The sequence below is a fragment of the Festucalex cinctus genome, chromosome 21, assembly GCF_051991245.1.
Source record: "Festucalex cinctus isolate MCC-2025b chromosome 21, RoL_Fcin_1.0, whole genome shotgun sequence".
NCBI lineage: Eukaryota > Metazoa > Chordata > Actinopteri > Syngnathiformes > Syngnathidae > Festucalex > Festucalex cinctus.
The window spans coordinates 17,458,785-17,475,871 of NC_135431.1; the positions used below are offsets into that span (position 1 = coordinate 17,458,785).

The 17,087-nt window shown below is 40.5% G+C and overlaps 1 protein-coding gene across 5 annotated transcripts in view; it reads right to left on the reverse strand.

Moving 5' to 3' along the window:
* Positions 1–15,478, reverse strand: part of bub1 (BUB1 mitotic checkpoint serine/threonine kinase) — an 18,630-nt gene extending 3,152 nt beyond the window's left edge. The window contains exons 1-26 of one of the 5 annotated variants that reach the window (XM_077511213.1): positions 15,404–15,478; positions 14,003–14,062; positions 13,760–13,901; positions 13,468–13,664; positions 13,332–13,375; positions 13,189–13,253; positions 12,251–12,294; positions 11,816–12,167; positions 11,649–11,709; positions 11,440–11,562; positions 11,226–11,327; positions 10,507–10,570; positions 10,079–10,154; positions 9,825–10,008; positions 9,679–9,745; positions 7,823–8,175; positions 7,616–7,741; positions 7,098–7,199; positions 6,274–6,337; positions 4,154–4,229; positions 3,928–4,069; positions 3,778–3,844; positions 3,205–3,662; positions 2,696–2,796; positions 983–1,144; positions 748–905 (exon numbers count right to left, since the gene is read on the reverse strand). In XM_077511213.1, coding sequence (XP_077367339.1) covers positions 748–905; positions 983–1,144; positions 2,696–2,796; positions 3,205–3,662; positions 3,778–3,844; positions 3,928–4,069; positions 4,154–4,229; positions 6,274–6,337; positions 7,098–7,199; positions 7,616–7,741; positions 7,823–8,175; positions 9,679–9,745; positions 9,825–10,008; positions 10,079–10,154; positions 10,507–10,570; positions 11,226–11,327; positions 11,440–11,562; positions 11,649–11,709; positions 11,816–12,167; positions 12,251–12,294; positions 13,189–13,253; positions 13,332–13,375; positions 13,468–13,664; positions 13,760–13,901; positions 14,003–14,062; positions 15,404–15,426 — 3,413 coding nt within the window. In that variant the 5' untranslated portion in view covers positions 15,427–15,478. Of the gene's footprint in view, positions 1–747; positions 906–982; positions 1,145–2,695; positions 2,797–3,204; positions 3,663–3,777; positions 3,845–3,927; positions 4,070–4,153; positions 4,230–6,273; positions 6,338–7,097; positions 7,200–7,615; positions 7,742–7,822; positions 8,176–9,678; positions 9,746–9,824; positions 10,009–10,078; positions 10,155–10,506; positions 10,571–11,225; positions 11,328–11,439; positions 11,563–11,648; positions 11,710–11,815; positions 12,168–12,250; positions 12,328–13,188; positions 13,254–13,331; positions 13,376–13,467; positions 13,665–13,759; positions 13,902–14,002; positions 14,063–15,403 lie in introns of all 5 variants that reach the window. The other 4 variants (XM_077511211.1, XM_077511210.1, XM_077511212.1 and 1 more) reach the window with 4 other exon arrangements.
* Between the last annotated feature and the right edge of the window lie 1,609 nt (positions 15,479–17,087).

Sequence of the window (17,087 nt, forward strand, 5' to 3'; positions counted from 1 at the left end):
AAGAACTACCATCACACAGTAAAATAAAACGACTTTATTATACAGTAAAATTTATTTCTTTAATTACAATACAATAAAAAAATAATGAAAATAAATAATAAAAATAAGGTATATTTTTGTGTAGTTTTAAGGCTTATTTAGTAGAAAATTATGTTTTATAGGGACCTGAGAACGGATTATTCTCATTTTAATGGTTTCTTATGGGAAATAAATGTTCGGAAGAAGAACTTTTCGGCTTACACACACTCTCTGGGAACCAATTAAGTTCGTAAACCGAGGTATCACTGTATATATACACACACACACACACACACACACACACAATTGTATTTAATTTTTGAATTAGATTTTTTTACTTTTCACTTTGTCATTTATTTATTTATTTAGTCATCTATTTATTTTAAATTTTGGCTGTTTTGTGCCATAGTCCCAAGTTGAAATGTTCAAAATGAGGGGGCGGTCCCAAGAGTAAATAAATAAATAAATAACTGACTAAATGGGAAAATAAAAAGAGATATAAAAAAATATAATTCAAAAATTAAATACATATTTAATATTTATTTATATATATATATAAATATTAATTTTTTTAGCTCTTATTATTTACATTTGTATCTTTTTTTAATATAATTTTCGAATTATATTTTTTTTTACATCCATTTTTATTTTTACTTTTAGTCATTTATTTTTAATTTTGGAAGTTTTGGTCCTCCATACGTGTGCACGTGCATGTGCACGTGTGCGTACCTTTGCCCGAGAACGAAGTTGTCGGGCTTGACGTCGGCGTGGACGATGCAAGCGGCGTGCAGCTCCTCCAGCATTCGCAGGATGCAGACAGCGAAGTAGATGACGAGCGGCTGAGGCATCACTTTGTCGACGTCGCTTTTGTAAACGTTGGCCGCGTTCTGATGAGAAAACACGGCAATGATTTCAACTTTGCGGAAAAGTGGGCAAAAACGGAGCAGGGGTGCTTTCCATCTACCAGCAGGGTTCCGTAGCCGTGGAGCTCGCCCAGCAGGATGCTGCCGTCAGTGAAGGCGTGAACCGAGTGCATACGGGCGAACAAATGACGGGTGGACGGAGGCAGGCGATGGTCGAGCTGAGTGTTGATGTAAAACTCCCACAGATTGTCCGTTTTCTGCACCTGCTCCGGCACACGGCAACGTCACACACTGAATGCTTTTCCTCAAACGTTTCTCACACATCATAGTCAAATGTGCCATCTTGTTGAGGACCAAAAACGACAAAATAAATAAAGTGAAAATAAAAGTGGATGTAAAAATATAATAAAAAATAAATAAATAAATATATATATATATATATATATATAATGGAATTAGAACCAACAAAACACACAAATAATTAAAAATAAATACAAACATAAAAAATGAGATTCAAAAAATAAAAATATGTTAATCTATAGACACATTTAAATATCAATCTATAAATTAAAACGTTCTGCTCTCATTTATTTATTTATTTCATGCTGCATAATACGCTGTCAGCATGAAATGTTATTCAATTTGTCCTCAGTTTGTCTTGGGTAAATAGAATGAGAGGAGAGCATTTTTATTTCCTGACATTTAATTTTATCTACAATTTTATATATAATTCTATTATTATTTGGGAATTGACTTGAAAAGATGTGACTCACTTGTTGAGTTTAAAAAAATTGTTCAAAAGTAACGTTAAAAAAAATTACTTGTGTCAGATAAGAGCATGAAAATTGTATATATGAGTATATGATTTATAAATGTATTATGGTATATGTCTAGGAATTTAATGTACATATGTTGCTGGCAAATGCACGCATGTCCAAGTGCATTTCTATTCATAACCAGGTTTATATATTTTATTTTTAAAAATATTAACCTAGTATTGTATTAATAATGAGATAAGTCTAAATATATAATGTATAAGGGGTAGGACTAGATAAGTTTTTAACTTCTTCCTACTCCCTTTTGAACATGTAAACTGTGATGATTGTTTTTTTTTTCTTTTCTTTTTTAATTCTTAGTTTCTCTGCTTTTTGTTTGTGTTTATATGTTCAATAAATCAAATCAATTATTATTTATGTTATATATATATATATATATATATATATATATATATATATATCATCATTTATTTATTTTTATATCTTATTTTTATATTTTATATTTTTCGAATCTAATATTTTCATGTTTGCATATTTTATTATTTGTATTTTTTTATGTTTATTTTTTCCCATTTCAACATTTGAATTATATTTTTTTATATCCATTTTTTTATTCATCCATACATCCATTTTCTTGACCGCTTATTCCTCACAAGGGTCGCGGGGGGTGCTGGCTCCTATCTCAGCTGGCTCTGGGCAGTAGGCGGGGTACAACCTGGACTGGTTGCCAGCCAATCGCAGGGCACACAGAGACGAACAACCATCCACACTCACAAGCACACCTCGGGACAATTCGGAGCGCCCGATTAACCTGCCATGCATGTCTTTGGAATGTGGGAGGAGACCGGAGTACCCGGAGAAGACCCGCGCGTGCACGGGGAGAACATGCAAACTCCACCCAGGAAGGCCGGAGCCTGGACTCAAACCGGAGTCCTCAGAACTGGGAGGCGGACGTGCGAACCACTCTCCCACCGTGCCGCCCCATTTTTATTCATTTATTTTTTATTTTGGCATTTTTGGTCCTCACTACCATCTTACCTTCAACACCATTTTGGCAGAGTTGGCAGGGTTAGTGGCCTGGTAAACGGTTGCAAACGCTCCTTGGCCGAGGACGCGGTCCACTTGCAGAGATGCTTTTCCTGCCGCAGAGAACAAGCATTCTTTACCTTGTTGGAGGTACTGAACCCCACCAGTTTCCCATGCGCATTCACCAAATTCTTCTTTATTCTAAAATCTAACCACCCCCCCCCCACCCCCCCAAAAAAATATAAAAAATTCAAGACATAGCCCATCTCCATGAAGTTTAAGGAAGTGTTCCATTAGTTTTAAGATTAAACCCAGGGACAGCACAGATACATGAAAACAGCAACGGCCCTAGTATTGAACCCTGTGGAACGCCATACGGTAAACACGTGAAATGAAATTGCACAGATTTGTCCCACCACTATTTTGATCGAACTTAATAAACACTGCGTTAGCATCTCCATGTTTGCTAGGCTAACCCATAGCATCGCTATGCTAACCAAACCTTTCAAAATCGTCGTTACCCATGCTGATGGTCTTTTTGGCGGCGATGTCCGGGAGTCTGCGCTGCCAGATGACGCATTGCGGGTGAGAGGTGAGCGGCGGGTTCATCCTCGACAACAAGTCCGAGATGAGCTCGCTGCTCCAGGGATCGGAGACCAGCTGAGCAGTGTCGGAGAGCCTGCCGCGCTCTTTTTCCGGACTTGCCATGTGCTGGTCGATGGACAGGATGTCCGAGTCACTGCTCCAGGATTCAGAGCTCCGCGGGGCTGCATCAGGGAGACGAGGACACTCTTTCTCGGGACTTGCCATGTGTTGGTCGGTGGACGGGAGGCTCATGGGGGCCCACGCCATCGCATCTGGGGAGCATGATGCGATCAGCTGGTGGGCGTTGGGCCTCTCGAACACCCTCGAAGCCGCTGACTGATTGGTGGCGCTGGCGGGAGACTTCTCGTCAGGTGGACTCTGCTCGGTGATGGGACTGAGACAGAGGAGGCACCCAAGAAGACAGTTAGTACTTCCAAATTAAACACATTGACGCGACTGCAACATTACAGGAAGTGACGGGTAGGAATTTTTTTTTTTTTTTTTTTTACCCGAGCTTCTGCATATGTCCGATGAAAGTGTTTTTGTTGGCCTCCTCGCCAGCGCATGTCATGTCCACTGGAACCACACAACACGGAGAAAGGCGTCAAGCTGCCAATCATCTACTCGACTGCCATACGACAGGAAGCAGGAAGCGGTACCTGCGCCATGGGCTTCGCCGGGCCCTTTGTGCGCGAAGGGCGTGGACACGCAACGCGCCGCCAGGGCAAAGTCGACCGTGTTGTTGGGACACGCCGCCAGCCAGCCATCGCCCCCGATGCTTGTCTCGTCGGCCATCTTGTCCTGCCGGGACCACACCACCGCATACAAAAACTCAATTCAATCATTCGATACGCAAACATCGAACGTCAATCGTATCCAACTCACGGCGGTCGGCAGATTTTCTGACAAGCCTCGACCTTGCGTTGCTTTGCTCTTGCCCAGCGTGCGGGAAGAGACGGCACTGCGCGCACACACACACAAAACAAACATCATTTTTTGCATATGAATAGCACAAGACTGTTTCAAGAAACCCTTATTTTGCTGAAAACAGCCAAGTATCAGCATAGTTTTGAGCACTTTTTAAAGATAACACAGATTTTTTTTTCCTCCCCAACAGTCAGAATCTCTTTAAGCGCTACTGGCACTGAGCAATTGAAGTTTGAATTACAAATAATCATTTTTTACAAAATATACCTTGAAAATGAATGTAGAAAGGTGTGGCGGACTGGAAAACACTACAGGATCAAAGCTTGAAGTCTTCCCTAGGTCCAGTTCCAGTTTGACAATAATATTACAGAAAATGAACAACAAAAGTGTGCCTTTTGGAGGAATCCTTGAAAACCCGGGTCAAGAATGATAAAAATTCATTTGAATTTGTCACTATTCAATTCTAGCCATAGTTGAGAGACCAAATCCACATTTTGACATCATTTTGCCATGAAATCAAAGCAAATGTATCAAAGACATACGACGCGTTATGATGCCGCTGTCACGAGCGCAGCTTGGTTTTCAAGGGGTGGGAGGAGAGGAGAGAAAAAAAACAACAACAAAAAACGCCCAAGTTAGGTCAATCCATCCCCTATGACCCATCTAACCTCCTTTTGTTGGTGTACATGGTTGGAGAGGCCTAACCTTGCGTACTAACTCAAACGACCTTAAGAATGTGTGAATATTGTGCGCATTTGGCAGGTTGCAGTGACGATAATGTGGCTTTATTACGTTGGAGTGTTACGCATAGTGTGTTTGTTTTAAAAAAAAAGATACCTTGGCAGCCAGGACATCTACATTTTGAGAATCTCATTGGCTTTTCAATACGTCAAGTACCAACAAGCTTCACGATGACTGGCTCAAGTGACGAATGGAGCTTTGAAGGGAGGATCTTTTCACCCACAATGTCGTCCATTGGGTTGTGTGGATCTTGTGACTTACAAAACATCTTTCTATGGGGTATGGGGTATATGCCACGGAAGAGGCGGGACTGTTTTTGCACAATAGTTTGTTTCCGGTTCGGTTTGCGACGTGTGGTCTGCGTCAAAAATACATGTGCTTCCGACTTTGTGCCCCTCGGTTGCGCGTTCGCAACTCGGACCGGAAACAAACTGATGTGCAAAATCATGTCCCGCCTCTTCCGTGGGATATACCCCATATGCCACGGAAGGGGCGGGACTGTTTTTGCACATCAGCTTTGATTTCCGGTTACGGTTCATGATATGTGGGCCGCGTCCCAATACTTGTGGTTCCGACTTTGTGCCCCTCGATTGCGCGTTCCAATTGACGGGAGCACTTGGTTGGGGGGCCGCAGGGGTGGGGGGACGTGAGTGTTGGAACGCGGCCCACACTTTGCAACCCGGAACCGGAATCAAAGCTGATGAGCAGAAACACGGAAGTACGAAGTCACGCACGCCTCTTCCGTGGCACATACCCCATTGGACCAAGCGAGGTGTCATTCAGAAGCCAAGTCCCAAGTCTTCTTTTGAGGGCGTTGCTGGGCTAATCCATGCAGGCAAGTTGGAGCTATGATTCATCATGGCTCGATCTTGTGCGTATTTAGCACCTTGCAGCAACAAATGTGGCTTTCAAGATGTAAGGGTTGGTATGGACCAGTGCAACTTGTACGGGGAATCGTCCTGGATGACATTATTTTACACACAAATTAAAGTTATGGTGTGTTTGTTTATTTTTGTATTTTTTAAATCATCATCATTCATAATTTTTTTTTTTTTTTTTTTTTTTTTTTTTTTTTTTCATATAATGCTGTATAACATGTTCGGGCATGTAACAAGGGTGGCGACTGGCGACATGCATCCCCCCCAGCTTGTTTTAAAGATGGCGGCGGGCCCAAGAATGGGCTATCAGAACAACAAGTGTTTTTTTTTTTTTTTTAAAACATATTTAAAGAAAAAAGTAAAAAATAAACAAAACAAAACCAGAAAAACTGGCACAATGGGCCATTTATTCCAGAAACATTTTATCAAGTGACAAATGACAATTATCGGCCGACTGACCTGTTGTCGTCCTGGTAGATGGTAAAGGGCTCTGTGGTGGCATACTTGTCCTGTGGGGCGGAGCCTGTGAGGCGGGAAGTGGAAAAAGACCAAAGTTTGACAAGATGCTCCACCGTGATATTGCAAACGTAAAAGCCATCAGGGTTGTTTTTGTTATAACCATCTGTTATAATTAGTGTTGTTCCGAAACCATTTTTTAGCCCCGAGACCGATTTCGATACCCAACTTTGCAATATCGGCCGATACCATACCAATACTTAAGGTTTTCTTTTTTTTCCTCAACATGAAAAAGCTGTCCTGCCATTGGTTCAGAGCATTCAAGGGCCAATAGGATATCTTAGATTGGCATGTAGTGAACATGTCACATTTCAGCGAATGTCATGCACGAGCAAGACACAAGATGCTGCATCCAAAGTCCTATATTAGCGTTGGAATTAATGGTATCGGCATGTTACTTGTGAGTACTCACCGATACCGATACCACTGTTTTAATGCAATATCGGCGCCTCTGCCGATACCGGTATCGGAACAACACTAGTTATAATTTTAATGAAATGGACAACAATGCTAATTTTAGTTATCCTGTCAGTGGCGTTTTACATTATATATTAGCAATAAGCTAGTGGACCATCATTGGCCTAAAAGATGCGCTTCAGTTAAGCTTTTTGGTAAATAAAACCTCTTTGGTTTCAGCTTTACAGAAACCCTCAAATGGGAGTGGCAAATAAACATCCGGAAGCAAGCACACCGAGCCTCTTGTTTAGCCAGAGAGTCTTCTTTTCCTTTTGTCAAAGTGATGTTATTCATTTGCGAACGGTGCCTACTGTTCGCATCATCGGCCGGCTTCTCACTGGTTACAAACGCTGACATGTCACTCAATGGGTGTTCGGTCATCGTGGGGGCCTGGAACATTCCCATGATCACGTCTGCAACACACACACGCACAGACACGCCATTGTTGATGCTAACTGAAGGCCTATGTTTATGAGTGAACAGAGATGTTATGGTCATTATTTCAGTATCTACAGTGGTGCATTGAGATACATGCGCTGACCACACTTGAAACTCAAAACGCTCATATATCTCAACATTTCTTTTTGCTTCAAATAAAAGCAAAATAAAAATTTTGAAACAAATTAAAAAATAAAAATAAAATAATAATAATGTAAATAAAACATAAATAAATACAAATTAATATTAATAAAACAAATATTAAACAAAATAAAAAAATAAAATGTGAATTAAGGCCGGTTTTCCCAAAACGTTTGTAGTCGCGTCACTGTATGCTAAGGCGCCACTGGATGTGTCTTTTGTGTTCGCCTGGCAAAGAAGAGGTGCTCACCCAGAGCCTCGCGCGTGTTGACGGTGGGCGACGGGGGCACGCGTGCCGGAGTGGTAGCGGCTTGCTGGCAGCTGACTGAGTTGTTGGGAGTGACGTGGGAAACTTTGATTCCGCTTCCCTGCGATTCTGACACGCAAACACAAATGAGTGCTCGTATTCAGGTTCTTCTCAGGATCAACATGAACTTTTACTGTTCGTAAAACTCACCATAGAGGTTCTCCTCTACTTTTACTCCTCTTGCCACGTGTTGGTCGGCGGACGCCGGACTGACGAGGATCTGGAGGCTCGCGGTGGCATTTTTGTGCGGGTAGTAATCCTGCTGCAAATCGTCCGCGATTGTAAAAGGCCGTGCGGCCGGCAAGGGGCCGCCGAGTGCCGTGCGGTCTCCGAAGGAGAGCGCGACGGGGGGCGGCGGGGCCTGCACCAGTGTGGCGGACGAGGAGCTCAGCTGATGGCTGGCGAGTGCCTCGCCCACGATGGTCCCGGCGTGTGCTGCGAAGGAGGACGCCGGCTGGCTGCCGGAAGGCTTTTCGTCAGGCGGACTCTGCTCGATGATGGGACTGAGTCGGAGGAGGCGTGCAAGAAGCCAAGTAAGTATTTCAAACTCAATTTAGCTTGATTAAAATAAATAAATAAATGAATAAATAACAGAATTAAATCAAAATAAAGAAAAACAATCTGAAGTCACTGCAACCTTATGTTAGTGATTCTACGTGCACCACTAGAGGGAGCCCATGTAGCACATTTTCCAATCATCTGGTCAAGGTTAGAGGTCAGCAACCTTTTCTATCAAAGAGCCATTTTAGACCAAATGAATAACCAAAAATCTGTCTGTAGCCGCAAAATATTTATTTTGAAACATTATGATGAACGAAGCTGATGAAGAAGCATGTGCAAAAGATAATTAGAGCTGCATCATAACACAGTATCCAATACAAAGAAGCTCATTTTCTTCTACCTTTTGTCATCCGTTTTGGGATAATTTGTCATATATTTTTAGACATTCACGCCTTTCTGTCAAATTTCTGACATTTTTGTGGAAATATGGTCATTTTCTGCCTCTCTTCTTCCTTTTTTGGACATTTTATGGCTATTTTTGGACATTTTTTCTGTCAACTTTTCTTTTGACATTATTTGAAATTATGTGGACATGTTATGGTCACTTTTTGGCCATTTTTAAAAACTTTTCCATCTACCTCACATCTCTTTTTCTGACAACTTAAAAATTTGGACTGATTTTTTTTTTTAATATTTAATTATTCATTTTTTATTTAATGATTCATTCGTTTGAAGGCTATTTTATCGAAAAAATAAATATGTAAACAATATTAATTTCTACTCCTATTACCCCCCCCCCCCTTTTTTTTTTTGGAAAGAGTTCCACAGGGAGCTACAGGAAAGGGAACCACATGTGGCTCTAGAGCCGCAGGTTGCAGACCTCTGGTCTAGGTATTAACCTAAAAACGCCAAACGCATCATATTAAATACAAGACATTTTGAGCCCTCTTTTTCCCCAATTAAAACCCTGACGTAGATGATCTGACGCATGCATTGCACGGATAATCCATTAGATGGCAGTATCACACCAGCTGATGACTTTTTTTCCAGCAACCTTGTAAGAGGCACCTGTAGGCTATTTATTAATAGTGGGAAATGTTATTTCTGATTTTGGGAAATACTAATATGTTTGATAATGTCTGCTCATTATTATTATTATTATTATTATTATTTATTATATTTTTGAAATTTATAATTTTTTTTTAGTTATTTATTATTTATTTATTTATTATTATTATTATTATTATTATTATTATTATTATTATTATTATTATTTATTTTATTTTTTTATTATTTTTTATAGTATGATTTAAAGCATTGTGACCTGATGTATCAAATACGACACAAATCAAGTCATATGTGCAAGTTGATTATTAAAAAAAAAAAAAAAAAAAAAAAAAAAAAAAAAAAAAAAAAAGTTTGTTCAACAGGACCAAAACATATTTACAAAGAATTCCCTCGTGAATAGGAAGAGGAAGTGAGGGGTGGGAAATTCAGCCTCTCACCTGAGTTTACACGGACGTCTGATGAAAGTGTTTTCGTCGCCTTCTCTGTCAGCGCATGTAGCATCTACTGGAAATACAAAAATTCAAAAATATATATTTATAAAAAGAAAATATACAAAAAATATAAAATAAATACAAAGTGTTACCTGTGCCCTGGAATGCGTTGCCGGTCCATGTGTGCGCGAAGGGCGTGGACACGCAGCGCGCCGCCGGGGCAAAGTCGGCCGTGTTGTTGGGACACGCCGCCAGCCATCCCTCGGCCCACACGCTCGCCTCGTTGGCCATCTTGTCCTGCTGGGACCACCCTGCTGCCGCCGCCATATTGGCTTCCTGGCATACAGCCAATGTGTCAGTAAAGTGGCAAGACACCATCATCCAATGTCAACTGTATCCGACTCACAGTGGACGGCAGATTCTCCGTCAAGCCTCGGCCTCGCGTTTCTTTGCTCTTGCCCAGCGTGTGGGAAGCGGCAGCACTGCACAACAAGATCATTTTCTTTTTTGCTTATGAGTTGACACAAATGGCATGAGACTATAAAAACATTTTAAAAAAATGTTGAAGTGACTCAAGTGGTGATATGAGGCTTGCTGAATTTTGGTGCACAAAAAGAAAGAAACAAACAAATAAGAAAAAAGAGAAAGGAAAAAAAAGAAAGAAAAACAAAAAAGAAAAAAGAAAGAAGAAAGAAGAAAAAAAGAAAGAAAAAAAGGAAAAAAGAAAATAAAAAAGAAAGAAAAACAAAAAAGAAAAATCAAAAACTTGCATAATGGAGGCACATGTAAATCCAGAATTTTCTTTTATTAAATGATGATCATCTGGCGACTGACCTGACGTCATCCTGGTAGATGGTGAAGGACTTTACGGCGGTAGAATTGACCAGTTGGGCGGAGCCTGTGAGGCAGCAAGTGGCCAAAGTTGCATACTGTTCCACTGATATATTGCAGATTTAAAAGTCATTAAGTTTTTGTTTTTTAATAGTTTGTTTGTCAAAGTACTGAATGGCTTCTGTGAGAATTTGGATACCGCCCATAACCTTTCTTGGGCAAAGGGGAACCACCTCAAAATTGCTACACTTGCTGAAAAAGATAATTGGAATACACGAGAAAAAAAAAAAAAAAAAAGTCACATCATGGCTGGGTATCACATCATCATATTTCCTCAAAAAGACAAAAAAAGGGCAAAAAGCAAACGAAAAAAAATTAAGGGATTTGGTGTTGGGGAAAAAATGCCTGTGAAATTTGTGAATTTCAGAAAAAAGATCAAATCAGTTTAGAGATTAAAAAAAAACACACAAAATTGTTAGCAACACTTTATTTGTTTAGTAGTGATGATGTGATGCCCGAACATCGTGTGGGTTAGAATGAGAACAGCTATGCTAATTTCCTTTTTCTATGGCGTTTCGGATTACACATTAGCAATAAGCTTGACTTTCATTAGACTAAAAGATTTTAGTAACTTGATCTTTTGGATGTTTAAGACTTCCTTTCATTTGCTCCAAGTGATCCTATCTGATAGAGGATGGCGTGAAGTGACAGGAGGCGCTTACCGTTTGCATCATCCGACGGCTTCCCGCTGGTGACGACCGCTGATGTGTCACTTGAGGGTTCCTCGGCCAGCGTGGGGAACTGAAACATTCCCATGATCACATCTGAAACACACACGCATAAGTGGCACTGTTCAAGTCAACTAAACAAGACTATGTTTTGGGAGAGGTTTTTTTGTTTTTGTTTTTGGTTGCCTGGCAAAGAAGAGGTGCTCACCCAGGGCCTGGCGCGTGTTGACGGTGGGCGATGGTGTCACGTTTGACGGCGTGGCAGTGGCGTGCTGGGAGCTCAGAGAGTTGCTGGGAGTAATGTGGGAAACGTGCGCGTTTTGCTGTGGTGCTGTCATGCATAAACACGCACACATGAAAGCTCAAACTCTGGGTTTTGGTAGGAACAACATGACTTTTAGTGCACATGCAAATCACCATTGACATTCTCCTGGCGTTGTGTTTCACTCCAGCCTTCTTGGGGCCCCTGATGGCATACCTGGGGAAGCAAAAGCAGACGTTTGGATGCCAGCAGAGGGAAAAGAAAAAGCAAGTCGGGCGGCACAGTTCTTCATCATCATCATCATCATCATCATCATCATCACCATTGTGGAGTTGATGACCACCTTCCTGCTCATCTCGTGGACTTGGTGCCGAAGCCTGGAAACAGCCTCATCATCCTTCCGCTCCAAATGCTCCGCTTCACGTGCGGCAACGGGACATGGGTCAGACGCTGGCGGAGGAGGTGACAGTGACGACGATGACCCCTCCCCTCCGCATTTATATCCTAGTCGCTCCTCGGCCTCCCGTTGCTGCTGCCTCTTCTGAAAGTACAACCGCGCCCGCACTTCCTCGAAGCAAAGCTCGAATGCTTCCGACGTCAGCGCGTCCTTGGAGTACATGCTCACAAACGCCCGCTCGCTGCGCTCGGGCGGGTGGCTGGAGGACCTCGAAACTCTGGAGGGCAAAGGCCACAAAAAATGTGTCTACGTATGTTTGATGTCCTGCTGTGTAGTTTGCGCATCATTGTTGGGACTTACGTGCGGACGTAAACGGGCTCACTGGGTTGGAGCTCGGATGTGGGCTGAGTAGAAGCAGACGGAGGTTTCGTTTGGGGCTGCAGCGATATGGAATATTGTTTGAATGAGAGATATATCCGTTTTTTTTTCCAGGGCCGATACTGACCGATTATTAGTAGTCGAGGAGGCCAATAACCAATATTCATTTTCAGCAAAAAGGGAGGAAAAAAATATTGGCTAATGGCTATTGTAATGTCTTAAAACATGTTTATTTAACAATTTTCAGACTTTTCAAAATGTTGATTTTTTTTATATTATTAAACAACAGACTTTATTTTAAATTTCTAAAAAAAAAAATGTTCATGGAGCTCCCAAGGTTATCAGTAAGTCTTAAAAAAGTTAAATGAAAACTTAAAGTAAACACAATATTTTTTTCCAAAATTTAAAAACACCTGAAATCTTAAACTTTCACGTCTTTGTTTTAATGTCGAACAAAAACAAAAAGGTGCAGCATCATCTCTTATAAAATTAACTGAAAATTTAAACAAATAGTTCCCTGGGATTAAAAAGGTTTCAAATTGACCTTTTATCGATAGTCGCATTTATTTTTTTATTTTTTATTTTTAAAGGCAGATACCGATATGCATCTAAATGGCCAATTTTAGCGCCAATAATCAGCCGGTCTATCCCTAGTTAGAATCCATGATTGCACTTTACTCAAGGCTGCTTTTCGCGCAAATTAATGGCTGCGTGCTAACTGGCTAACCGTTCGTTGCTCCGGCACACTGTTGAGAGCTCAGGTGTCACAAGTAGCTTTGGACAAATCATGTCATGTATGACATTTGTTCAATAAGGCGACTGAAAACCTCACCATTATTTTTTCTCTCTCATTGAATTATTCCACTAAATAATTTCTGCCCTAACAGAGTTGCTAGTGTTCATGAAATGGAGACGAGCACCTGTGATGTAGCAGCGGGCACACTGTCTGATGGCGGGTGAGGATTCTGCGGCAGCGTCGGAGCTCCTGCATCACATCCGGCGGCAACACATGAGCAGCAGATGACAACACCAAAATGAGACAAAACGACCTCCGACCTCTCACCTTCTGACACCGTTTCCTGGCTTCTGCTTCTGACCTGAAACTTCCTGGGGATCACATGTAGAATTTTGAGTTAGCAAATATGACAATATGAAATTCAGTGATTGAGCTCTCGCTGAGGAAGGTAGGAAGTTTTTACCTGTACTCTTCCACGACATTATCAGTGGGCCGGGCTTGGTTCTCCAGAGCTTTGAGGTAAACAGCATCTGCTTGCTCCGTCATTGCTTTTTGCTCAAAGCACTGAGCCCAGGCCACATAGAGCGCCGCTGTCCTGGTGCCCACGCCCTCACTGAAGATGTGATCGAACAGGGCGATGGGCTCGGCGTAGTACGCGGCCTGCAAACAACAAACTTCCGTAAGAGCGCTTTCTATTTGGGTTTACTGTCTATAAATCAAATTGCCATGACTGGAACCCCGTCACACACACTTACATATCTGATGCACATGTTGACAAATCGCTCGTCGTCGGCATATCGCTCCACACTGAGAAAGTTCTGCACCAGCCTGGCGAGCACCAGCGACATTTCGCTACTGCCGTCTGCAGGTAAATTTTCATCCAAGTACTCCACAAACCTGCCAAGTGAACACAGAAAAGAAAAGTGACGATGACTATTATTAATGTGATGTTTGTTCAGCTTCTGGTCAGTCACTAAATGAGAAGAAAAGAGACTCACTTGAGCCAGGCATCCAGGGGGTCATCTCCCATGTATGCGCTGAAACGGCTTTCAAACGCTCTGTCAAATGGGGTGTACATGTGATTCAAATCGCAGGACGACAATGTACTGTATGTACAGCTGCACAAATTTGGCTCTCCACACTATGGATAACTCTACTTCAGCAGGTCTGTCGTAAATATACACCAGCAGTATGTAGGGTAGGGTGGGGTGGGGTAAGATAAGCCACTGGGTAAGTTAAGCAACCCCTTGTATCTAGGCAGGTGTTTGTCATATTTTAATCAGCATAGAGAAGAAGAAGAAGAAAAAAAGGTAGCATGCCGAGAACCTATAAGAGGGAAACAAGTTGGGGCTCAACACCTTTTGAAGAGCAGTCAATGAAGTCAAGAGGGGAAAGTCCATCAGATCAGTGGCAAATGAAAGAAATAGACAGGTCAACATTGAGCAGGTACATGAAAAAGAGAGCTGTAAAGGAAGTAAAAACAGTTGTATGATATGGTGGAACGGCAGAAGCAATAAGTCTTCTCAGAAGAGATCAAGAAAGAGCTTGCAGAACACATTAAGAAGCTTGCAGGGCAGTTTCATGGCCTTACTCCAAAGAAATGTTGTGAACTGGCTTTAGAATTGGCTAATAGGAATAACATTCCTACCCCTGATAACTGGACAGAGAAAGGTTTAGCCGGTAGGAAGTACATAAACCTTTCCTTTTGAGTAGCTAGATGGTACTGAAACAGCAAATTTTGTTTGTGGTGTGTTGTTCTTAGTTCAAAATTGATTGTTACAAAAATATGCACAGGTTCATTTAAAAAACAAAAAACAAAAACAAAAAACAAAACTTGGTTTACACGTTATGGCTCAACTTACCCCTTGATATGGGTCATCTTACCCCTGACCTGGGGCAAATTGAGACAATACCATTTTTTTTTTGAAAGGTCATTATTTTGTGAAGCTTTGGCAGAGATGCATTGCATTCTGATCATTTCATTTTATAGCGGACATCCTGAAATAACAGAATAATATGTTTTCATTTTGTCTCTATGTAGTTTTTCCTTGAATCCAGAACAAAATAAGTAAACATTGGCTCATCTTACCCCACTCTCCCCTATGTGTCGAAAAGCACTTTTTTTTTTGTAATTCTTTATTTATAACTTTTCAGAAAAGCACAAATTTGGCAGGATGCATTTGAGGTGGCCAGTCCAAAAAACATATATATAAATAAAAAGACGATACAGTTCATTGTTACGCAGATGTTTGATCGTCTTATGCGCTGAGGCAGTACCTTTTTAGCCCGGTGAATTTTGCATCATTATTAAGCCAAAAGCCATGAGAAGAAAAACGAAATACAGTAAGCTATACCTCAGCACAAAGGAATCACAAATAAAGTAGCTTTTCTTAACTTACTTTAAACAAGTAGACACATCCATTTCGAGCGAACGCTCGCTTACGCCTTCCTGATGTTCCTGGTTAGTGTTCAAATTTCGCACTCAGCCAATAGCAAGTCGAGCATCTTGTGACGCATTCATACTCGTCTTCTTCTTTCTGTTAATGGCTGATTGCAAGAAACGTATAGTTGCATACCACCACCTACTGTACAAAATTGTGTAACAGTCGACTGCAGCAGGCCCAGTGTTGTCAACTTGGCGACTTTCCCAAATGGCACTTCAATATGACCTCATTTAATAAACAAAATACTACGAGGAGCAACAATAAAAGAACTTAACGTTGGCTGATTATGCCTCAGAAGATGAATTATTTGTAAGCTTATGTGATCTTCAAAGTTTAGTCTGATTTCATCTGGTGAAGTCAAACTTCTTTTAATGGGTCGAAAATCCGAAATATAGGCTTGCGATTGGAATTGTTTTTCCAATGATTTGCATCTGGCAACATTAAAAATTTCTGCAACTTTGTCAAATTTTGAGGTCCATCTATGTATTATATTTAATTTTAAAGGGAATTAAGTGTCGAATATAGTAACATCTGTTGCTTTGTATATTTTTTTGTATGCCTTTTCTCCTTGATTTGTTTATGTGATCTGCCTGGGGACAAGAGATGCATGTGTCCCATGTGATGTTCATTAACATGCACTGTTCCGACTAAATAAAATAAATTGAACATTTAAATTATTATTATTATTATTATTATTATTATTATTATTAATAATAATTAATTTATTTATTTATTTATTTTACTCAAGAGGACCCTTTGGCTAGGGCGTTTATTTATTTTCCGTCTGTGCGTGAGCACACTTTTTTTTTTTTTTTCCTTTATTAAACCAAAGAACAAGTACAAATCAGAATAATGATTTGAACAAAATGGAACATATATCAATATACTTAAGTACAACACAAAACAAAGACAACACTACTAAACAAAACAATAATGCCAGGGGTTTCATGTACAGTCAAACAATCTATATTTTTTACAAATAGTGATAGTTTTCATAGCCTTCCTGTTATGAGAGCCATTTATAAGTCTAATATAGGTGAGCATGTCAATGTGAAAGTGTGTGAAGTTGGGTTTTTGATTTCCATACTTGCATTTATGAATAAAGAATTTCGCCATAAGTATTAACAGATTAATAATAAAAAATATATCTTCATTAACATACTTCCTAAAGAAACAAAACACTATATTTTCCCATTTCAACAAAAAGTCTCTATATAGATGCCTAATAACAAAATTACTAAACTCTTTCCAAAAAGTCCGAGTGTGTCCACAGATCCAGAAGAGGTGTTGAACTGTCTCTGGGTGGGTTCCACACAATCAGCAGTTTGTGTCGATGTCCCTTTTGAACTTGGTCATATAGTGGTTGGCCGGATAATATTTATGTAAAATCTTAAAGGACACTTCCTTCACCTTATTTGTCAGCAAATACTTATTTGGAATAGACCAGACCTTTTTCCAATTAATGTCTGTAACAAAACAATTCCAATAGGACACAACATATGAGATTGTGACAATATTTTTCTGAAACAGAGCACGAATTTTCTTATTGCCATCTTTACTTGATGTCAGACAGAAATGACCAATCTCTGTCTCTAAAATACTGGGGAGAGAAAGAGGACAGGGCAATACAGAATTATTT